At 41.6% G+C, this 24,608-nt stretch overlaps 1 protein-coding gene across 7 annotated transcripts in view; it reads left to right on the forward strand.

Moving 5' to 3' along the window:
* Window positions 1–1,542: 1,542 nt before the first annotated feature.
* The window catches only part of ldb1a (LIM domain binding 1a), a 43,699-nt gene continuing 20,633 nt past the window's right edge, over window positions 1,543–24,608 (forward strand). Inside the window, exons 1-2 of one of the 7 annotated variants that reach the window (XM_014198964.3) lie at window positions 1,543–1,725; window positions 10,687–10,769. In XM_014198964.3, the coding sequence (XP_014054439.1) occupies window positions 10,742–10,769 (28 nt within the window). In that variant the 5' untranslated portion in view covers window positions 1,543–1,725; window positions 10,687–10,741. Of the gene's footprint in view, window positions 1,726–10,686; window positions 10,770–19,205; window positions 19,566–24,608 lie in introns of those variants that run through there. The other 6 variants (XM_014198932.3, XM_014198946.3, XM_014198939.3 and 3 more) reach the window with 6 other exon arrangements.

Genomic DNA, 24,608 nt, shown 5'->3' on the forward strand with positions numbered 1-24,608 from the left:
CTTACAGGGTATGGAAACCAATATGTAATTTATGTGAACTATCCCTTTAAGTCCACATCCCAGGCCATTCATTGTGGAAATACACTGATATGCAAAACCCCCAAATCAATGAAAAAGATAAGCACCAAATAAGATCTGGAATTTATATGGTGTTCATCTTTTCCTGTTGGTGTTGAGACATAGAGCTGGCTCTACACAATCAATAACATAGGATGTGTATTCATCTTCTGAAAAGCATGAGCTGGCGCACACCCCAAAAAGTTAGTAGAGGTGCTTACTAATGGTGAGACAACTGCAGGCTATAAAAATAGAGTCGCAAACTCTATATATAATCTCCCAGTAATTTTTGGGGTAAACCACCAATGTTTTGGCATCATCTTGTATTCATCTTGACAATTTATCTTAGATTTATTTGGTGTAACATCCTTTAACACAGTTTATATCAACCTTGGTCAGATGTTTTCAGACCTCAAAAGTAGTGTAATGTCAAGAAGAGGCCACTTCACGTGCCAACAATTAGAACATCATGCTATATGCCTCCAATCTGGAATTGATTAGGTGCTTACTTTTGAATTCTGAAAACATCAAACAAGCTTTAGTTTTGTAAGTGTCAATGTTTTGTGTTTTTAGTCTTTTTTTGTTGCAGTGGTGGGACGCAAAAGGATTGTGGAGGTGGGGGGGGGGGGGGGGGGGGTGTTATAAGTCCACAGCAATGCTTAAAACCACATCAGGAGACAATTTTTGAGGTGTGTGAAAAATGTTAAATGAATTATTTTTGTAGTGTAGTTAACCTTTAATTCAAGTGTGCATGCACCTAGCACTGTTGTTTGGTTAGCGGTGTATCTGTTGTGTACATAGTGTGATGGAGTTACATTATTCATTATTACTGTAACTGACAACAATGTCATGGCAATGAGAAATGGGCATTACGTTAATGAGAAGCCCTTAGCAAATTTGGCTAACAATCGCAGAATCCAATATGACTCAGCAAAACAATTGACATGATCAATTCATGCTCTTTCTAATCTATTATACTGTAAAAGTTGAATTAATAATTTTGCTCAAACCTCAAGTATTACACAGTTAGGGTAATGAACATCTAAATATGACTAGTTTATGTGAATACCCAGAAATGTTAACTCTTTGAATACCACTTTATACAATATTTCATTGGTTTTAATTGAATGTGTTAGTTATTTCTATAAATTAAATGCATCTAAAGTCCATTTTATAAATAAGATTTAAGGCCAAAACAAGTTAAAGAACTAGAAACCAAGCATAGTGAGCTTTAATGTGATAGTAGATTATTAAAACATTTTAGAGGCTATATAGCTGAAATCATCACAGACATGGCTTCAGTTGGTTTCACGAGAATCACCCTGCTGTGCCCCAACATCTCAGTAACCACCACCTACTGCTCCTCGTTGTTGCCATGGATACAGTGCCCTCTCTCTCTCTGTGTGGGTATGGAGGGATGGGGTGGAGGAGAGGAGAGGAAAGAAGTGACTCTGGCTGCTGCCTCTGCGTCATATTTATACCAGCAGAGAGCTAGCCGGCTCTCTTCCTCATCATCTCTGTGCTCCACTACATCTCCTCTCTCTTTTTGTCTCTTTTTCTGACGGTCTATTTTTCTCTGCAGTTGACCTGGTGGATGTTTTAGTGAACAGGCTCTGGTGTTTCCACAGCCACGGACAGAGGACGGGAGGAGATAAAAGGGGGGAAAAGGTAAGCATGGATGGCGTGTGTGTGGTGTGTGTGTGTGTGTGTGTGTGTGTGTGTGTGTGTCGTGAGGTGCCGAGTAGACAGACAGACAAAGAGGAGAGGTAAGCATTATTTTGTGACCTCACCTAAGATGGACTGGGACTGGAGGATTAGGCTAGCTATGCCAATGTCATTATTGTGTGTTTGTGTGTGTGTAAAATGTCATGTTCATAAGAGTGTTTGTTTACCTCCAGTGAACAACATGTTCTTCACAAGAGGTGAAGCGTGACCGTTCTCATTCAGGTGTGTGTGTGTGTTTGTGCAAGTACCTGACTCCTGTGACATTGCTGTTGCTGCGTGCCTTCTGACAGGGAAAGATAGAGCTACACCATCTTTGTTTTCGGAAAAACTGCTTTAGAGAGTGAGCGCCAGTGCGAGAGACACTGCCTGTTTGTGCAGTCAGCGAAGTGTATATCTCTAGCCTCAACGCCTTTCTGGCGCAGAAACAAAAGCCATTTCCCCAAAGCTGGAGTGGAAACAGAAACAAACACACACACCGCTCTCTCTCTCTCTGTGAAATGACTCATATCTGCCTTTGTTCTCAGTTCACCCTTTTAAAAGCAGAGTTCTACTGTCAGCTGAGATAATTCTGTTTTGTCCTGACTGGAGAGAGAGAGAGCGAGAGAGACTACAAATAGTAAAGGCCTTAGGGAGGGTGTTAGTAGTTCCTCAGAAATGTGTCTAACAGTATGTATGACATTCAGCTCTGATGGCTCTGTCACTGACACGGCGCGTCATAGCATTTAGGGAATGTCGTGCCCCACTTGTTATTTTTGTAAATTGGTTGTATTGCTTCCTCAACGTATTGATCCTGACAGACTGATAACAAAGAGCTGGAGCTTGTTAAGAGAAGCCCCGCTCCTACTGTGTGTGTGTGGTCTGTCTGTCTGTCTGTCTGTCTGTCTGTCTGTCTGTCTGTCTGTCTGTCTGTCTGTCTGTCTGTCTGTCTGTCTGTCTGTCTGTCTGTCTGTCTGTCTGTCTGTCTGTCTGTCTGTCTGTCTGTCTGTCTGTCTGTCTGTCTGTCTGTCTGTCTGTCTGTCTGTCTGTCTGTCTGTCTTGGTTTTGATTTATTACGCCAATGGTGACAACTAGTCTTTCTGGGGTCTGACACATAATGAAAAATAAATGACAGACAAAAGATTTTACAGTTTACATACATGTAAAAACATTAACATGTAGTGTGTGTGCATCCATCAGTTACACATACATGTCAGAACAGACACACAACAAGTAGGTCACATGGGGGAGAGGCGTAGTGCCGTGAGCAGGGTTGCTTTATTTGTTTTTTTAAACCAGGTTTGCTGTTCACTTGCGCTACAGTATATAAGATGGAAGGGAGTTCCATGCACTCATGGCTCTGTATAATACTGTACGTTTCCTTGAATTTGTTCTGGTGGCATGTCTGGTGGGGTAAGTGTGTGTCAGTGCTGTGTGTAAGTTCACTATGCAAACATAGTATACAAACATAGTGATGTGGTGGACTGTAAGATTATTGAGTTAGAGAGAAGACGCTTGATGGAGAGAGGTGGAGAGGGGAAAAGAGGGGAGGGGAAAGAGAGAAGAGAGCTAGGGTGAGGGACAGCTATGAAGGCTCATACTGGAGGGTGACGTGTGTGTGTGTGTGTGTTTCATGGGTCTCCAGTGTCCCAGCGCCCCAGGTGGGCTTTGCATTTTTAATCGATGCTGTCTGTAGTGATTAACACTGCTGTTCTACACACAGATGCAAAACAGAGGGAGGACAAGGGAGAGAGAGGGGGGGAGCGTTTTGAGGTTATTCCTATTTTCACCATTTACAAAGTTGAACAAATGAGCTTTACAAAAGGATGCTCAAATCAATGAGCTGCACATTTAGCAGTGGAGGCTGCCCAGAGGAGGAAGGGGAGGACCATCCCCCTCAGTGAAATTCATAAATATAAAAATACTGAAACATTGAAATGTTTTCCTTTTTAGATAAAACTATACCAAATATATTCACATCACCAAATAATTTATTAAAACACTGTTTTGCAATGAAGGTCTACAGTAGCCTCAGCAGCACTCTGTAGGGTAGCACCATGGTGGAGCCGGAGGACAGCTAAGGTAAGCTTTTGGTTTTATGAATTTATTGCCACCAGGGCCCACCAGTGTAACTGCTATCAAATCAAATTTGATTGGTCCCATTCACATGGTTAGCCTCCCTGGGCAAGGTGCGTCCCACCTAGTCAACAGCCAGTGGAATCGCGTCGCGCGAAATACAAATACCTCATAAATGCTATAACTTCAATTTCTCAAACATATGACTATTTTACACCATTTTATAGATACACTTCTCCTGAATCTAACCACATTGTCTGATTTCAAAAAGGCTTTACAGCGAAAGCAAAACATTAGATTATGTTTGGAGAGTACATCGACAAAAACAACCACACAGCCATTTTCCTAGCAACTAGCATGCATCACAAATACCCAAAACACAGCTAAATGCAGCACTAACCTTTGACGATCTTCATCAGATGACACTCCTAGGACATCATGTTACACAATACATGCATTTTTGTTCGATAAAGTTCATATTTATATATAAAAACAGCATTTTACATCGGCGCGTGACGTTCAGAAAATATTTTCCCTCAAATACTGCCGGTGAATCAGTGCCACAATTTACAAAAATACTTGTCATAAACATTGATACAAAATTAAACTGTCATTCAAAGAATTATAGATGAACATCTCCTTTATGCAAACGCTATGAAAGATTTCAAAAAAGCTTCACGAGGAAAGCACTCTTTGCAATAATCTGAGTACTGAGCTCAGAAAAATACACTAGGCTATACAGATAGCCGCCATCTTGGAGTCATCTAAAATCATACATTGCATTAGAAATATTCCCTTACCTTTGAACATCTTCATCAGAAGGCACTTCCAGGATTCCCAGGTCCACAAAATGTTTTGTTTTGTTCTAAGAATGTCCATAATTTATGTCCAAATAACTCCTTGTTGTTCGTGCGTCCAGTAAGCTACTCCAAGTGTAGAAAGCGCGCAGACGATGTCGCGACAAAAAGTAAAAAAAAGTTGTATTTACATTCGTTCAAACATGTCAAACGTTGTAAAACATCAATCTTTAGGGCCTTCAGAACGTGAAGATTCAATAATATTTCAACCGGACGGTTCCTGTGTCTTGAAAAAGGTTTTGGAATGGGAGGGATACATCCTCATGAACGCGCTCCAAAAAGTGATGTCACCCCCTGCCTCAACAACTTCCCCTCCTTGTCATTCGGGCTCTGTTCATCGTAGAAGCTTCAAACAACTTTGTAAAGACTGTCGACATCTAGTGGAAGCTGTAGGAAGTGCACAATTATTACTACGTCACTGTGTATTCAATAGGAAACGACTTGAAGAGAGCCCATGCATCCAGATTTCCACTTCCTGGTAGGATTTCTCTCAGGTTTTTGCTTGCCATATGAGTTCTGTTATACTCACAGACACCATTCAAACGGTTTTAGAAACTTCAAAGTGTTTTCTATCCAAATCTACTAATGCATATCCTAGCTTCTGAGTTTGAGTAGGAGGCAGTTTAATATGGGCACATATTTTTTCTGAAATTGTCAATACTGCCCCCTAGCCCCAACAGGCTTTAGCAGATGTTGCGAGTGTAGCGAAATGCTTGTGCTTCTAGTTCCGACAGTGCAGCAATATCTAAGAAGTACGCTAACAATTCCACAACAACTACCTAATACACAGTGCCATCTGTTTTGTTACCAAAGCGCCTTATACCACCTACCACTGCGACCTGTATGCTCTAGTCGGCTGGCCCTCGCTACATATTTGTCGCCAGACCCACTGGCTCCAGGTCATCTATAAGTCTATGCTAGGTAAAGCTCCGCCTTATCTCACTGGTCACGATAACAACACCCACCCGTAGCACGGGCTCCAGCAGGTATATCTCACTGGTCATCCCCAATGCCAACACCTCCTTTGGCCGCCTTTCCTTCCAGTTCTCTGCTGCCAGTGACTGGAACGAATTGCAAAAATCGCTGAAGCCGGAGACTTACATTTCCCTCACTAACTTTAAACATCAGCTATCTGAGCAGCTAACCGATCGCTGCAGCTGTACATCGTCCATCTGTAAACAGCCCACCCAATCTACCTACCTCATCCCCATATTGTTTTTATTTACTTTGCTGCTCTTTTGCACACCTGTATCACTACTTGCACACCATCATCTGATCATCATCATCTGCTCATCTATCACTCCAGTGTTAATCTGCTAAATTGTAATTAATTTGCTACTATGGCCTATTTATTGCCTTACCTCCTCATGCCATTTGCACACACTGTATATAGACTTTCTTTTTTTTCTATTGTGTTATTGACTGTACGCTTGTTTATTCCATGTGTAACTGTGTTGTTGTTTCTGTCGCACTGCTTTGCTTTATCTTGGCCAGGTCGCAGTTGTAAATGAGAACTTGTTCTCAACTAGCTTACCTGGTTAAATAAAGGTGAAATAGAAAAAATAGAAAAAATACAGACAAATCTAAATAAAGGAATGGAATAATATATAAATATTTGGATGAGCAATGACAGAGCGGCATAGGCAAGATGCAATAGATGGTAAAATATACAGTATACAGTTGAAGTCGGAAGTTTACATACACCTTAGCCAATAAACTCAGTTTTTCACAATTCCTGACTCTTAATCCTAGCAAAAATGCCCTGTCTTAGGTCAGTTAGGATCACCACTTTATTTTAAGAATGTGAAATGTCAGAATAATAGTAGAGAGAGTGATTTATTTCAGCTTTTATTTATTTCATCACATTCCCAGTGGGTCAGAAGTTTACATACACTCAATTAGTATTTGGTAGCATTGCCATTAAATTGTTTAACTTGGGTCAAACGTTTCGGGTAGCCTTCCACAAGCTTCCCACAATAAGTTGGGTGAATTTGGGCCCATTCCTCCTGACAAAGCTGCTGTAACTGAGTCAGGATTGTAGGCCTCCTTGCTCGCACACACTTTTCAGTTCTGCCCACACATGTTCTATAGGATTGAGGTCAGGGCTTTGTGGCCACTCCAATACCTTGACTTTGTTGCCCTTAAGCCATTTTACCACAACTTTGGAAGTATGCTTGGGGTCATTGTCCATTTGGAAGACCCATTTGCAACCAAGCTTTAACTTCCTGACTGATGTCTTGAGATGTTGCTTCAATATATCCACATAATTTTCCATCCTCATGATTGATCTATTTTGTGAAGTGCACCAGTCCCTCCTACAGCAAAGCACCCCCACAACATGATGCTGCCACCCCCGTGCTTCACGGTTGGGATGGTGTTCTTCAGCTTGCAAGCCTCCCCCTTTTTCCTCCAAACATAACAATGGGCATTGTTAACAGTTCTATTTTTGTTTCATCAGACCAGAAGACATTTCTTCAAAAAGTACGATTTTTGTCCCCATGTGCAGTTGCAAACCGTAGTCTGGCTTTTTTATGATGGTTTTGGAGCAGTGGCTTCTTCCTTGCTGAGTGGCCTTTCAGGTTATGTCGATATAGTACTCATTTTACTAAGGATATAGATATTTTTGTACCTGTTTCCTCCAGCATCTTCATAAGGTCCTTTGCTGTTGTTCTTGGATTGCAACTTTTTGCAAAGTATGTTCATCTCCAGGAGACAGAACGCGTCTACTTCCTGAGCGGTATGATGTCTGCGTGGTCCCATGGTGTTTATACTTGCGTACTATTGTTTGTACAGATGAACATGGTACCTTCAGGCATTTGGAAATTGCTCCCAAGGATGAACCAGACTTGTGGTCTACAATTTTACAGTGAATTATAAGTGAAATAATCTGTCTGTAAACAATTGTTGGAAAAATGACTTGTGTCATGCACAAAGTAGATGTCCTAACCGACTTGCCAAAACTATAGTTTGTTAATAACAAGAAATTTGTGGAGTGGTTGAAAAATGAGTTTTAATGACTCCAACCTAAGTATATGTGTCACGGCTGTGTGGAGAGATGAACCAAGGTGCAGAGTTACACATATTTTATTAATCTTGGGGACCTCTTGGGGATAGAATCCCACTGACGGGATTGCTAGCATGGCGGGAAATTCAAAACAGCAAAAATCTAATAATTTCAATTTCTCAAACAATCAACTATTTTACACCATTTAAAAGATCACCATCTCCTTAATTGAAACACATTGTCCGATTTCAAAGAGGCTTTACGGCGAAAGCATAAAGTTAGATTATGTTAGGAGAGTACATAGCCAAAAAAGTACACACATCGGTTTTAAATTCAAGGACAGGCGTCACCAAAAGCAGAAAACCAGCTAAAATTATGCACTAACCTTTGACAATCTTCATCAGATGACACTCCTAGGACATTATGTTAGACAATACATGCATTTTCTGTTCTATCAAGTTCATATTTATATCCAAAAACAGCATTTTACATCAGCGCGTGTCGTTGAGAAAATGTGTCTCCCCCAAAACTGCCTGTGAATTTACAAAAAATACTCATTATAAAACATGGTTAAAGTATTAAACTGTTATTCAAAGAATTATAGATTAACATCTCCTGAATGCAACCGCATTGACAGATTTCAAAATAACTTTACTGGGAAAGCACACTTTGCAATAATCTGAGTACTCTGCTCAGAAAAATACACTACGCAATACAGATAGCCGCCATGTTGGAATCAGCTAAAATCATAAATAACATTAGAAATATTCCCTTACCTTTAATAATCTTCATCAGAAGGCACTTCCAGGAATCCCAGGTCAACAACAAATGTTGTTGTTTTTTCGATGAAGTACATAATTTATCTCCAAATAACTCCATGTTGTTCCGTGTTGTTAGCACGTTCGGTAGGCTACTCAAAATGTAGGGCGCGGGAGGGAAAAGTCACGACGAAAAGTTTAAAAAAAATCTATTTACGTTCGTTCAAACATGTCAAACGTTGTTTAGCATCAATCTTTAGGGCCATTTTTAACGTGAAACATCAGTAATATTTCAACCGGACCTTTCCTGTGTCTTGAAAAACGTTTTGAACAAGGTCTCATCCCACATGAACGCGCATGAATGCGCAATAATGAAGTGACGACATCCCAGGGACATCAACTTCCCTTCCTTCTCATCCGGTCTCTGTTCATCATAGACGCTTCAAACATCTTTATAAAGACTGTTGACATCTAGGGGAAGCCATAGGAAGTGCAAAATGAATCCTTTGTCACTGTGTGTTTTATTGGGAATGACTTGAAAATAGTACAGCCACAAGATTTTCATTTCCTGCTTGTATTTTTTCTCAGGTTTTTGCCTGCCATATGAGTTCTGTTATACTCACAGACACCATTCAAACAGTTTTAGAAACTTCAGAGTGTTTTCTATCCAAATCTACTAATAATATGCATATTCTATTTTCTGGGCCAGAGTAGTAACCTGTTTAAATTGGGTACGTTTTTCATCCGGCCGTGAAAATACTGCCCCCTAGCCCCTAGAGGTTATTAAGTGAAACTTTGAACAAAACAAATAAAGAAACAACAAACCGTGACTTCAGAGGTGCTACATGCACTAACTCAAAACAATATCCCACAAACACAGGTGGGAAAAATGCTACCTAAATATGATCCCCAATTAGAGACAACAATTCCCAGCTGCCTCTAATTGGGAATCATACAAATCACCAACATAGAAATAATAAACTAGACCCCCACATAGAAATATTAAACTAGAATACCCCCCAGTCACGCCCTGACCTACTACACCATAGAGAAACAAGGGCTCTCTATGATCAGGGCGTGACATTGGATATAACTGTGACATTGGATAATATGGTGATAATGATGTAGGCTGTGTGTTGCGGTTAGCGGTCATAATTTGAAGGTTTGTCTTGGAAATGTTTTTTACCTGGTCATAGACAGCTAATGTGTTGTGCACTGAAGTCCACATGCGAAGGGAAAAGGTGAGAGGAGGAGAGTGAGTAGATAGTTGCGAGAAGGAATTATATATACAACGAGTGAAGTGATCATGATGTTTTGTGGCTACTATAAAAGTGAATTGTGTTTGCATGTGATCTGGGGTGTATTCATTCTGCCAATTCTGTTGAATAAATGTTTCTTAAACGGAAGCAAAGGGAACGAAACGGGGATAAACATACCTGAATTTGTCCAATAGAACCTCTCATTTGCAGCTGTTGGACTAATGATTACAGCTAGATGAGCTAGATGCAGGCAAGCGTGTGCAAGGCGGTATTGAATGTGTCACTGTCTGTCACCTTGATTGCAAAAAATTCTCTCGACCTGTGCACCTATGTTGTAAACCTTCGTTCATAGGCTAGGTTGTAGCAACCTCATGATGGGTACAGGGAAAATTCGAGTATCATGTAGTAGCCTAAACCTATCGATGTTATGTTGAGCTGAGTGAATGGAATATGAATGACAGTCATCCAATATACTTTATTAGAAATAAGGCCATGCTCCAAAAATTATCATCCACCCTCCTCTTAAACGGCACCAACCGGCACTGACATTTAGATCACCAATTACATACCAGAGCAGGCAATGGCCGTTCAATGTTTGCAAAGCATAGCCTCTGCACATCATACGTTTTGAAAAACAGAAGATTGCCCTCTCTTGTTGCCCTGTGCAAGCATATCTGTTGCCCTGTATACACAAAATTACTGATATCTTTGCCACAATAAACGATTTCAAGAGAGCTATGGTTCGTGTCTCCCCCCCCCCTCACATTTATCTCTGCCCACGAGGATTGCAATTTGCATATTAATAAACCAACCAGAGCAGTATATTTCCTACTTCCTGATTGTTAAATCGAGCTAGAAAGGGAGAGCTCCGATCCTGTTTTACGTGTCATTATATGTCCTGTTCTTCTAACCCTTTTATCTCACTTTCCTCTGTTTCTTGCTCTCTCTCTGCATGTGTATCCTTGCATACGGAGGGAGGACTGGAGGCGGCTGTTTCCAGCAGAGCAGAGACCTACAACATGTGAGAAGATGTCTGTTGGAGGCTGCGCTTGCCCTGGTAAGTCTCACCATGTCTCGCTCTCTGTCTCTCTGCTCTCTCACTCTCTATTGCTCTCTCTGTCTTCTGTCTCTCTCTCGTGTGTCTTTTCTGCTGTAAAGGTAAAGTCCAGCAACTGGTTTACAGTGTGTTCCTCACTCAATATTCAGTGCACTTTATTTCTCAGCAAGACTGCACAACGGCTACTAGCGCTCACTAGCTATTACGAGCGCACGTTTCCTACATACACGCATACGTCTTTCCCCCATGTTGAATGACACAACGTTTTCTTGCTCGGACAAGTTTGAGTCAGTGGAATGCTCCTGTGCCCTCAGAACAACATTGTTCCTTATGGAGGTGTGTCTGGTTTGTGTGAGTGTGTGCGCATGCGCGTGCGCGCACATTTGATTGTCACTCTCTCTCTGGCAGCTTCGTCTATTTGTTGCTTACTAAGTGGTTACTAACTGTAACTTAGTCTGAGCTTGATCGATATCTTCATCAATACCCTTTGTCTCTATTCTTTACCTTTCTCTGATCGTCACAAGAAGACACACCGTGTGTGTGTGTGTGTGTGTGTGTGTGTGTGTGTGTGTGTGTGTGTGTGTGTGTGTGTGTGTGTGTGTGTGTGTGTGTGTGTGTGTGTGTGTGTGTGTGAGAGAGAGAGAGAAAAGTGTGTACATATGGGCATTATTACTGTGAAACGGTCAGTCTGACATTTTGTACAGTTCACCTCAATCTCTTATATGTATCAGTATCTTATCATGGTCAGTTTCCTGTGCAAATTCAAGTCTGTCCAAGTCTGAATCACTATATTCAGAACAAGCACGATGCCTACCAGGGTTGGAGAGTCAACGTCAGTCCCTTCAGGAAGTGAATTAAAATAAAATAAATCTTCTTAATTCAATGTTCATTAATTGCCTAATGGAATTTGCCCTAACACTCCTGCCTGTCAAGTCAAAACAGCCATTGGCGGGGACAATTTGCTATCTTACAGCAGGGTCATGATCAATAGTCACCAAATGGAAGAAAGTCGACTGAAACAGAGACTACCTGAACATAACATTAACAAATGCTCATCCCAAAAACAAATGCTAATTTCCGATTGCCATTACAAAACATTTTCCATTGTGTGCCCTATAAATGAGCATGACCCAGATCTCTGTAGATGAAAGCCTGTTGGCCAGTGAAGAACACAGCAGAGGCCATCATCAGCTCTGCCTAACCTTTTACAGGAAACACTGAGAGTGCAGGGTTTGAGTGGTATGGCTTGTTAATGAGACTATAGTGAGCCCTTTTTTGAACAAGGTCTGTCTGTGTTTCAACCTGGACCGTCTGAGTTTCAATATGAATTCCCCATGGGGAATTACATTTTACATTACAGTCATTCAGATGCTCTTATTCAGAGCGACTTCCAGCATCAGTTAGGGTTAAGTGCCTTGCTCAAGGGTACATTGACAGATTTTCCCTTTTTCGTCTCGGGGATTTGAACCAGCAGCCTTTCAATTACTGGTCCAACACTCTTAACCGCTAGGCTACCTGCCACATTCAAGGATGTAAATTCCATCAGTATTCCAGTCGAATAAAACTAAATTATGTAAAGCGTTCTGATTTGACACAGATGGTTGATGGAGCAGAGTGAAGTTAGGAGGTATTCAGGAGGATCACAAGAGGGCACCAAATCATGTTTCCTACTTGTCATGATTTCTAAAATGTTTGTGTATAGTGCCCCCTATAGATAATGTGTCTATTGTACAGGAAACACAATGGCACAGTGGAGGGCATAGGGATTACTGGCTTTAACAGGCTGTTCTGGCATAGAAGCACATTGTACCGCTGTTTCCAAGAACTCTCACGGACACACAGCACACACGCAGGCAAACACACACCCACACAGGAACACACACACACACATTGTTGTCTCTATTGAGCCTGATAGCAGCAGCCCTACCGTAGTGCAGCTGTGTATGCGTGTACGTGCATATGTTTACAGTATTCTGCTTTCCAGCATAGTGCTGCTGAGACTAGATCTGTCCTCCTGTGGGCTTTTATCCACCAGTAACATATCGCACTGTCAGTTATTTTGGGCTCCTGAGTGGTGCAGCGGTCTAAGGCACTGCATCTCAGTGCAAGAGGCATCACTACAGTCCCTGGTTCAAATCCAGGCTGTGTCATATCCGGCCGTGATTGGGTGCACAATTGGCCCAGTGTCGCCGGGGTAGGCCGTCATTGTAAATAAGAATTTGTTCTTAACTGACTTGCCTAGTTAAATAAAGGTTCAATTAAAAAATAAAATCTTATTTGGCTCCACGGTCAAAAGAAAGGACAAGCTGTTTTTCAGCTGGTTTAGTAGAGGGGGATGCTGTTTCACAAATCTCCTCTCTTGCCCTCTTTTGTTCCCTCACACTCTCCTTCTCCATCTCTCCAGCTCTCTCTCCTTTCTTTCTTTCTTTCTTTCTTTCTTTCTTTCTTCTTCTTTCTTTCTTTCTTTCTTTCTTTCTTTCTTTCTTTCTTTCTTCTTTCTCCCTCGCTCTCAATCTCTCCCTCTACAGAAGGCAACAGTTAGTTAGGCGTGACTGATCACATGCCTCTCACGGGACAAAAATCAGGCCTGGAATTAGGCTAGTAGTTGAATTCTCATTCCTGTTTCCATTATACAAAATGCTACTTTCCTCTGCCCTTTACATCCCCCTTCCTTTATTCCCACCTTCCATCCCTCCTAACTTTATTTTTTCCTAGGGAATGTTTGCCATATAGTGTCTCCCATGGCTTTGTTCTGTGTGTGAGGCCACTGCCAGTAGATCCGTATATTACCTCTGCCTCTGACAACACAATGGTGATGGGGTGCAGTCCAGGTCAGGAGCTCATAGTGTAGTGAGCCACGCTCATTCATAAGCAGTGGTATAGTACTTTAAAATATTATTACTTAAGTAGTTTTTTGTGGTATCTGTACTTTAATTTAGTATTTATATTTTTGACAACTTTTACTTTTACTTCACTACATTCCTAAAGAAAATGATGTACTTTTTACTCCATACATTTTGCCCGACACCCAAAAGTACTAGTTACAATTTGAATGCTTTGCAGTACAGGAAGAATTTCCAATTCACACACTTATCAAGAGAATGTCCCTGGTCATCCCTACTGCCTCACATCTGGTGGACTCACGATACATAAATTCTTCCTTTGTAAATTATGTCTGAGTGTTGGGAGTGTGCCCCTGGCTGTCAAAAAAAGTTATAAAAAAGGAAATTGTGCCATCTGGTTTATTAAATATAAGGAATTTGATGTATAGCATTTTCTTTTACTTTGTACTTTTACTCAAGTATGAAAATGTAGTACTTTTTCCACCACTGTACTTAAAGTACATTTAAAATCAGATACTTTCAGACTTTTACTCAAGTAGTATTTTACTGGGTTACTTTTAATTGTGTCATTTTATATTAAGGTATCTTTACTTTTCCTCAAGTATGACATTTGAGTACTTTTTCCAACTCTGTTCATAAGTAACTCAAAGATGGCGCCGGAGGGGATGGCTGCTGTCTTATCGGCTCTTAACCTACCATGCTATTTTGTTTGTTTTTTCCCGTTGTTTGTAACTTGTTTTGTACATAATGTTGCTGCTACCGTCTCTTATGACCGAAAAGAGCTTCTGGACATCAGAACTGGGATTACTCACCTCAGATTAGATAGAGTTTTTCTTCAATGAGTCGGAAGGGAGGGATATACTACAGACACCCGACCAGTCCCAGATCTCTGTCATTCGCTGGAGAAGGAAACAGAGTTTTTGCAGGGATCAGGGTGCCTTGTAAAGAACAGGTGACAAGCGGCTAATCTGCCCTTGCCTTCCATCCTGCTAGCTAATGTTCAATCGCTGGAAAATAAATGGGACGAACTGAAAGCACGTATATCCTACCAATTGGATATTAAAAACTGTAATATCTTATGTTTCACCGAGTCGTGGCTGAATGTCGACATTAAGAACATACAGCTGGTGGGTTATACACTCTAGCGGCAGGATAGAACAGCAGCCTCTGGTAAGACACGGGGCGGGGGCCTAAGTATATATGTAAACAACAGCTGGTGCACGATATCTAAGGAAGTCTCAAGGTTTTGCTCGCCTGAGGTAGAGTATGTCATGATAAGCTGTAGACCACACTATCTACCTTGAGAGTTTTTATCTGTATTTTCCGTAGCTGTCTACATACCACCACAGACCAATGATGGCACTAAAACCGCACTCAATGAGCTGCATGCTGCCATAAGCAAACAGGAAAACTCTCATCCAGAGGAGGCGCTCCTAGTGGCCGGGGACTTTAATGCAGGGTAACTTAAATCAGTTTTACCTAATTTCTATCAGCATGTTAAATTCTGGACCACCTTTACTCCACACACAGAGACGCGTACAAAGCTCTCCCTCGCCCTCCATTTGGCAAATCTGACCATAATTCTATCCTCATGATTCCTGCTTACAAGCAAAAATTAAAGAAGGAAGCACCAGTGATTCAATCAAAAACAAAGTGGTCAGATGAAGCAGATGCTAAACTACAGGACTGTTTTGCTAGCACAGACTGGAATATGTTCCAGGATTCTTCCGATGGCATTGAGGAGTAAACTACATCAGTCACTGGCTTTATCAATAAGTGCATCGAGGACGTCGTCCCCACAGTGACTGTACGTACATTCCCCAACCAGAAGCCATGGATTACAGGCAACATTTACACTGGGCTAAAGGGTAGAGCTGCCGCTTTCAAGGAGCGGTACTCTAATCCGAAAGCTCATAAGAAATCCAGCTATGCGCTCTGACGAACCATCAAACAGGCAAAGCATCAATACAGGACTAAGATCGAATCGTATTATACCGGTTTCGACACTCGTCTAATGTGGCAGGGCTTGCAAACTATTAACTTCTCTAGGGTCGGCGGGACGAAATCGTCCCACCTACGTAACAGCCAGTGGAATCCTGTGGCGCGTTATTCAAATACCTTAGAAATGCTATTACTTCAATTTCTCAAACATATGACTATTTTACACCATTTTAAAGACAAGACTCTCGTTAATCTAACCACACTGTCCGATTTCAAAAAGGCTTTACAACGAAAGCAAAACATTAGATTATGTCAGCAGAGTACCCAGCCAGAAATAATCAGACACCCATTTTTCAAGCTAGCATATAATGTCACAAAAACCCAGAAGACAGCTAAATGCAGCACTAACCTTTGATGATCTTCATCAGATGACAACCCTAGGACATTATGTTATACAATACATGCATGTTTTGTTCAATCAAGTTCATATTTATATCAAAAACCAGCTTTTTACATTAGCATGTGACGTTCAGAACTAGCAAACTTCCGGTGAATTTACAAAAAATTTACTAAATTACTCACGATAAACGTTCACAAAAAGCATAACAATTATTTTAAGAATTATAGACACAGAACTCCTCTATGCACTCGATATGTCCGATTTTAAAATAGCTTTTCGGTGAAAGCACATTTTGCAATATTCTAAGTAGATAGCCCGGCATCACAGGGCTAGCTATTTAGACACCCAGCATGTTTAGCCTTCACCAAACTCCGATTTACTATTAGAAAAGTTTGATTACCTTTGGTGTTCTTCGTCAGAATGCACTCCCAGGACTTCTACTTCGATAACAAATGTTGGTTTGGTCCCAAATAATCCATAGTTATATCCAAACAGCGGCGTTTTGTTCATGCGTTCAAGACACTATCCGAATGGTAAAGAAAGGTGACGAGCACGGCGTATTTCGTGACAAAAAAATTCTAAATATTCCATTACCGTACTTCGAAGCATGTCAACCGCTGTTTAAAATCAATTTTTATGCCATTTTTCTCGTAAAAAAGCGATAATATTCCGACCGGGAATCTGCGCTTAGGTAAAAAGACGAAAGAAAATAAAGCACGGGGTCGACTCGTGCACGCGCCTAAGCCCATTGTCCTCTGATCGGCCACTTGCCAAACGCGCAAATGTGTTTCAGCCTGGGTCTGCCTCGATATCATTCAGATTTTTCCCGGGCTCTGAGAGCCTATGGGAGCCGTAGGAAGTGTCACGTTACAGCAAAGATCCTCAGTCTTCAATAAAAAGAGCCAAGATAAACAACAACTTGTCAGACAGGCCACTTCCTGTTCAGAATCTTCTCAGGTTTTTGCCTGCCATATGAGTTCTGTTATACTCACAGACACCATTCAAACAGTTTTAGAAACGTTAGGGTGTTTTCTATCCAAAGCCAATAATTATATGCATATTCTAGTTACTGGGCAGGAGTAGTAACCAGATTAAATCGGGTATGTTTTTTATCCAGCCGTGTAAATACTGCCCCCTACCCCCAACAGGTTAAGGACTACAAAGGGAAGCACAGCTGAGAGCTGCCCAGTCACACGAGCATGCCAGATGAGCTAAATTACTTCTATGCTCACTTTGAGGCAAGTAACACTGAAACATGCATGAGAACATGCATGAGAGCATGCACCAGCTGTTCCAGACGACTGTGTGATCACGCATTACGCAGCCGATGTGAGTAAGACCTTAAAGAGGTCAACATTCACAAGGGCGCAGCGCCAGATGGATTGCCAGGACGTTTACACTGAGCATGCGCTGACCAACTGGCAAGTGTCTTCACTGACATTTTCAACCTTTCCATGTCTGAGTCTGTAATACCAACATGTTTCAAGCAGACCACCATAGTCCCTGTGCCCAAGAACACTAAGGTAACCTGCCTAAATGACTACCGACCCATAGCACTCACGTCTGTCGCCAGGAAATGCTTTGAAAGGCTGGTCAGGGCTCACATCAACTCCGTTATCCCACAAACCCTAGATCCACCTCAATTTGCATACCGCCCCAACAGATCCACAGATGATGTAATCTCTATTGCACTCCACACTGTCCTTTCACACCTGGACAAAAGGAACACCTACGTGAGAATGCTATTCATTTAACTACAGCTCAGAGTTCAACACCATAGTGCCCTCAAAGCTCATCACTAAGCTAAGGACCCTGGGACTTCCTGACGGGCCGCCCCCAGGTGGTAAGGGTAGGTAACAACATATCCACCACACTGATCCTCAACACGGTTACCCCTCAGGGGTGCATTCTCAGTCCCTTCCTGTACTCCCTGTTCACTCATGACTGCACGGCCATGCACGACTCCAACACAATCATGAAGTTTCTGATGACACAACGGTGGTAGGCCTGATCACCGACGACGATGAGACAGCCTATAGGGAGGAGGTCAGAGACCTGACCTTGTGGTGCAAGGACAACAACCTCTCCCTCAACATGATCAAGACAAAGGAGATGATTGTGGACTATAGGAAAAGGAGGTCCGAGCACGCCTCAATTCTCATCGACGGGGCTGTAGTGGAGCAGGTTGAGAGCTTCAAGCTTCAAGTTCAAACTAACCTGGTCCAAGCACACCAAGACAGTTGTGAAGAGGGTATGACAAAACCTATTCCCCCTCAGGAGACTCAAAAGATTTGGCATGGGTCCTCAGATCCTCAAATTATTTTACAGCTGCACCATCGAGACCATCCTGACGGGTTGCATCACTGCCTGGTATGGCAACTGTTCGGCCTCCGACCGCAAGGCACTTACTTACAGAGGGTAGTGCGTACGGCCCAGTACATCACCGGGGCCAAGCTTCCTGCCATCCTGGACCTCTATACCAGGCGGTGTCAGAGAAAAGCCCTAAAAATTGTCAAAGACTCCAGCCACCCTAGTCATAGACTGTTCTCTCTGCTACCGCATGGCAAGCGGTACCGGAGCACCAAGTCTAGGTCCAAGAGGCTTCTAAACAGCTTCTACCCCCAAGCCATAAGACTCCTGAACAGCAAATCAAATGGCTACCAAGACTATTTACATTGTCCCCCCAAACCCTCTTTTTACACTGCTGCTACTCTCTGTTTATCATATATGCATAGTCACTTTAACTATACACTCATGTACATACTACCTAAAATTGGGCCGACCAACCAGTGCTCGCACATTTGGTTTGAACTCCAGCACTGTCTGAGGTGTTATCAGCTCATCACTCAGAGCCGTAGTGTCAGGCCTCTAGTGTAAGAGTACTACTTTGTGTGCCTTGAGCTGTTGCCAGGTTTTGTCCTAAAGGTGTCACCAATGTTGACCAATTACCCAATTTATTAGATGCATATTTTTAAGCTGAACTTCTTTGATCAGTCAATGTGTGATAAGGTGCTACACTCAAACTTTTTCTCTGCATTAATTATATGCATCATAGTACTGACTGAATGAGAGGCAGTGAATGTGATTGTTTTTAAAAGGCTAGCTAGATACTGACTGTATTATTTATTTTAATACACCTACAATTCATAGCAAATGTTTAAAGCTTTACTAGATAGCTATTAGTTTGTGAATAGGGGGGGTTGTAAAGGCGGATTACGTTTCGATTAAACACGATTGGGGAGCCCATTCTGCAGAGGGAATGTTTACGCAAGCAGGGAGGAGAAACGTAAGAGACGGGGCCATTGTTCGCGTCTGGTTAGGAACAAAGGGTTTGGCTCCGTCCCTAGCTGCCTAGATCCCCACTTTTCAACATCTGGGTTGCTTAAAAAAAACGCGACTTTGTAAGTGAAAAAATAACGAGACCGAGGAAGTACTCATTCGCTTTAACTTTTGTTTTGCTTTTCGTTTTGTTTCGGAGAGGAAAACGGAAATAACGACTACGCTGAAGGTGCTCCAAATTGGTACGGCTAGCAACCAAGCTAGCCTGCTAACACCGAGCAGTGCTGTTACTGTTGGAAAAAACACCGCGTTTCGGTGAATCATTCTGTGCAGGTATGGTGGATTAAAGTTAGCAATTAACTATACTAGTTACTAACTTGCCTTGTTACAATCTAAGTAGCAATTATATTATTATAAGGCACATTTCAAGTGTGGTCCGTGCAGCTAACTAACGTTATAGGTAGCTTGTTTAGCATTGGCGAACCCCAGTTAGCTATTCACTGCCACACTAGCTAGTTTACCATTGGCTAACGCCAGTTAGCTATTCACTGCCACACTGGTCAAGACAATCTTGCTGCTGTTGTAGCTAGCTTGTCATCAGCATCAGTCAAACCTTTTGTTCAGTTGATCTCATTCTTTAGTATTAATCAAGACAATGAATGAGGAATTCACCATGTAGTTGGCTGCTACAAGTTCTCAGCTCTGTGACTTCCATTGTCTTTTATGCTAACGATATAATTATGCTGCATTTCTTTTTTAACCCTCAAATCAATGGACGATTTTAGGGGATTAAATTATCGTTCAAACCATGGTGGTTTCATATTCTGTAGTGTGGCACCGTCTTCCATAGCAAAACATGGATGGTGTATTTCCAATGAGGTTTTACCCAAAAGGCTCAGACTTTTCTGTTTCGATCCCTACGCGGGCCGTCACCTGTGTCTCACTGGGCCGTGCATGGCTCCGGCGGACCTTTCCTCAGACTTGGGGCCAAGCCCAGGTTCTGGGTAACGTTACTTTTTAGCGTGCATTTGCATAACAATCGCTACATGTTAACTTTAACACCTTACAAAACAAAAAGTATGTAGTGTCACACTCCTGATGGAAACATAATTACACTTGAGCTTTCATTTAAAAAACACTGGTGAGCCACTAGTGTGGGGTTAAATCTCAGTGAAAAGCACAAGGGGAGTGTTAATCAACCATCTCCAATCATATCTGTAGGGCTAGGGAAATTGTCATGTAGGCCCAACGTAACAGATATAGGATCAGCTCATCCTCCCCAAATCCCATTGAGGGGAACATTCAAAGCAGACCTTAGATCAGTTTCTGTAGTAGGGACAACTTCACCCCACTCCAAGATGGCAAACACACACATATATACAGGCTATCATCTGGAGAAGAGGGGAGAGGTCTGTCACCCCTTCTATATATGGGCCATCAGACGGCGAGTGTTTTGAGTTTTACACACTTCATACGTAGATACTCAAATCAAATTTTATTTGTCACATGCGACGATTACTACCTCACAGTGAATTGCTTACTTAATGTATTCTAGTCGAGGCTCATCCCATATAACCACTGCTGTACACCTTTTCTATTCATGTACTGTCCATAATGTATATACAAACCATCATATACATGTATATTCCGGACTCTGACATTGCTCTTTCTAATATTTCATAGTTCCTTTCTTACTTTTTGGGGGATTTGCATGTATTGTTAGGAGTGATACACAGATATGACATTTTTGGCTGATATCTGATATTTTCCTTGCCAAAAAAACCAATACTGATAATCTTAAGAATTCTAGTACGGTTAAATAGTTTACACACACATGGATGCAGCGGTCTAAGGCACTGCATCTCAGCGCAAGAGGCGCCACTACAGTCCCTGGTTCGAATCCAGGCTGTATCACATCCAGCTGTGATTGGGAGTCCCATAGGGTGGCGCACAATTGGCCCTGTGTCGTCTGGGCCGTCATTGTAAATAAGAATTTGTTCTTAACTGACTTGCCTAGTTAAATAAAGGTTACACACACACCACACTGACCAAAAAGTTATTTTGTTTACGTTTGTCCCCATTACCGTATGTCCCCAAAACATAATCAAAACCTATTTATTTTTTGCTTACATTGTACGTTTGTTCAGTCGTTTCATTCTCAACCAGGATTTCTGTGGAACGCCGTTTGGGTCTTTGACGTGTCAAATAAGCTTATTGACCAATCAGGACCTGAATATCACTGCACGTCACATAATAATTTAACGCGTTCATACATTTTTTACGTAGTTATTACACATTGATTACACTGTCACAACGATTCATCGATGCGTATGCTATGATGCTGGTAAAGTTGTCTCGTGCACCTACACCTACATGGATGCAAACAATGTTCTTCCCCGAAAACATAGCAAACTGACATCTGTTTCAGTAGCTATAGTTAGCTAGCTTACTACAATTGAAGTGGGAAGTTTACATACACTTATGTTGCAGTCATTAACTTGTTTTTCAAACACTGTGGTTGAAACAGTGTTTAAACACTTTTCAATGAAGATCTGTGAAGTAAATTTGTAAAAATCCAAATATCTTTGAAAGACAGGGTCCTGATAAAGGGATGTTTCTTTTTTTGCTGAGTTTACATTAGCAAGCATTTCACACACATTATCCAGATACTGGACTGATTATTTCACTTATAATTCACTGTATCACAATTCCAGTGGGTCAGGAGTTTACATACACTAGGTTGACTGTGTCTTTAAACAGCTTGGATAGTTCCAGAAAATGATGTCATGGCTTTAGAAGCTTCTGATAGGCTAATTGACATCATTTGAGTCAATTGGAGCTGTACCTGTGGATGTATTTCAAGGCCTACCTTCAAACTCAGTGCCTCTTCGCTTGACATCATGGGAAAATCAAAAGATCTCAGCAAAGACCTCAGGAAAAATAAATTGTAGACCTCCACATGGGACCATGGGACCACGCAGCCGTCATACCGCTCAGGAAGGAGATGTGTTCTGTTTCCTAGAGATGAACGTACTTTGGTGCGAAAAGTGCAAATCAATCCCAGAACAGCAGCAAAGGACCATGTGAAGATGCTGGAGGAAACGGGTACAAAAGTATCTATATCCACAGTAAAACGAGTCCTATATCGACATAACCTGAAAGGCCGCTCAGCAAGGAAGAAGCCACTGCTCCAAAACCGCAATATAAAAGCCAGACTACGGTTTGCAACTGTACACGGGGACAAAGATCGTACTTTTTGGAGAAATGTCCTCTGGTCTAAAGAAACAAAAATAGAACTGTTTGCCATAATGACCATCGTTATGTTTGGAGGAAAAAGGGGGATGCTTGCAAGCCAAAGAACACCATCCCAACCGTGAAGCACAGGGGTGGCAGCATCATTTTGTGACTGTGCTTTGCTGCAGGAGAGACTGGTGCACTTCACAAAATAGATGGCATCATGAGGTAGGAAAATTATGTGGATATATTTTCAGCAACATCTCAAGACATCAGTCAGGAAGTTAAATCTTGGTCGCAAATGGGTCTTCCAAATGGACAATGACCCCAAGCATACTTCCAAAGTTGTGGAAAAATGGCTTAACCTGTTAGGGCTAGGGGGCAGTATTGACACGGCTGGATAAAAAACATACCCGATTTAATCTGGTTACCACTCCTACCCAGTAACTAGAATATGCATATACTTATTACATATGGATAGAAAACACCCTACATTTTCTAAAACTGTTTGAATGGTGTCTGTGAGTATAACAGAACTCAAATGGCAGGTCAAAACCTGAGAGATTCCTTTACAGGAAGTGGCCTGTCTGACCATTTCTTGAACTTCTTTTCCATCTCTATCATTTACTAAGGATCTCTGCTCTAACGTGACACTTCCCACGTCATCCATAGGCGCTCAGAGCCCGGGAAAAAACAGAATGTCGTCATTCCAGCCCCAGGCTGAAACACATTATCGCCTTTCTCAAGTGGCCGATCAAGGGACACTGGGCTTATGCGCGTGACCCCGACCGCCCCCGCCTTTGGGATTTTTTTCCTCTGTTTGCCGAAAAGGAGATTCCCTGTCGGAATATTATCGCTTTTCTACGAGAAAAATGTCGTAAAAATTGATTTTAAACAGCGGTTGACATGCTTCGAAGTACGGTAATGGAATATTTAGAATTTTATTGTCACGAATTGCGCCATGCGCGCGACACTTATTTACTATTTCGGATAGTGTCTGGAACGCACGAACAAAACGCCGCTATTCGGATATAACGATGGATTATTTTGGACCAAACCAACATTTGTTATTGAAGTAGCAGTCCTGGGTGTGCATTCTGACGAAGACAACAAAAGGTAATGAAACTTTTATAATAGTAAATATGATTATGGTGAGTGCTAAACTTGCCGGGTGTCTAAATAGCGAGCCCGTGATGCCTGGGCTATGTACTTAGAATATTGCAAAATGTGCTTTCACCAAAAAGCTATTTTAAAATCGGACATATCGAGTGCATAGAGGAGGTCTGTATCTATAATTCTTAAAATAATTGTTATGCTTTTTGTGAACGTTTATCGTGAGTAATTTAGTAAAATGTTAGCGAATTCCCCGGAAGTTTGCGGGGGGTATGCTAGTTCTGAACGTCACATGCTAATGTAAAAAGCTGGTTTTTGATATAAATATGAACTTGATTGAACAAAACATGCATGTATTGTATAACATAATGTCCTAGGGTTGTCATCTGATGAAGATCATCAAAGGTGAGTGCTGCATTTAGCTGTCTTCTGGGTTTTGGTGACATTATATGCTGGCTTGAAAAATGGGTGTCTGATTATTTCTGGCTTGGTACTCTGCTGACGTAATCTAATGTTTTGCTTTCGTTGTAAAGCCTTTTTGAAATCGGACAGTGTGGTTAGATTAACGAGAGTCTTGTCTTTAAATGGTTGTAAAATAGTCATATGTTTGAGAAATTGAAGTAATAGGATTTTTAACGTTTTGAAAATCGCGCCACAGGCTTGCAGTGGCTGTTACGTAGGTGGGACGAATTCGTCCCGCCTAGCCCAGAGAGGTTAATGGGCAAAAATGTGCTTTTATTAAAAAAAACAAGGACATTTCTAAGTGACCCCAAACTTTTGAACAGTACTGTATATATTCTTATTCCTTTACTTAGATTTGTGTGTATTAGGTAGTTGTTGTGTAATTGTTAGATTACATGTTAGATATTGCTGCACTGTCGGAACTAGAACGCATTTTAACCTCCCTGGGCAAGGTGGGACGTTTGCGTCCCATCTAGTCAACAGCCAGTGGAATCGCGTGGCGCGAAATACAAATACCTCATAAATGCTATAACTTCAATTTCTCAAACATATGACTATTTTACACTA

The sequence above is a fragment of the Salmo salar genome, chromosome 01 (assembly GCF_965601325.2).
Source record: "Salmo salar chromosome 01, fSalSal1, whole genome shotgun sequence".
Lineage (NCBI taxonomy): Eukaryota > Metazoa > Chordata > Actinopteri > Salmoniformes > Salmonidae > Salmo > Salmo salar.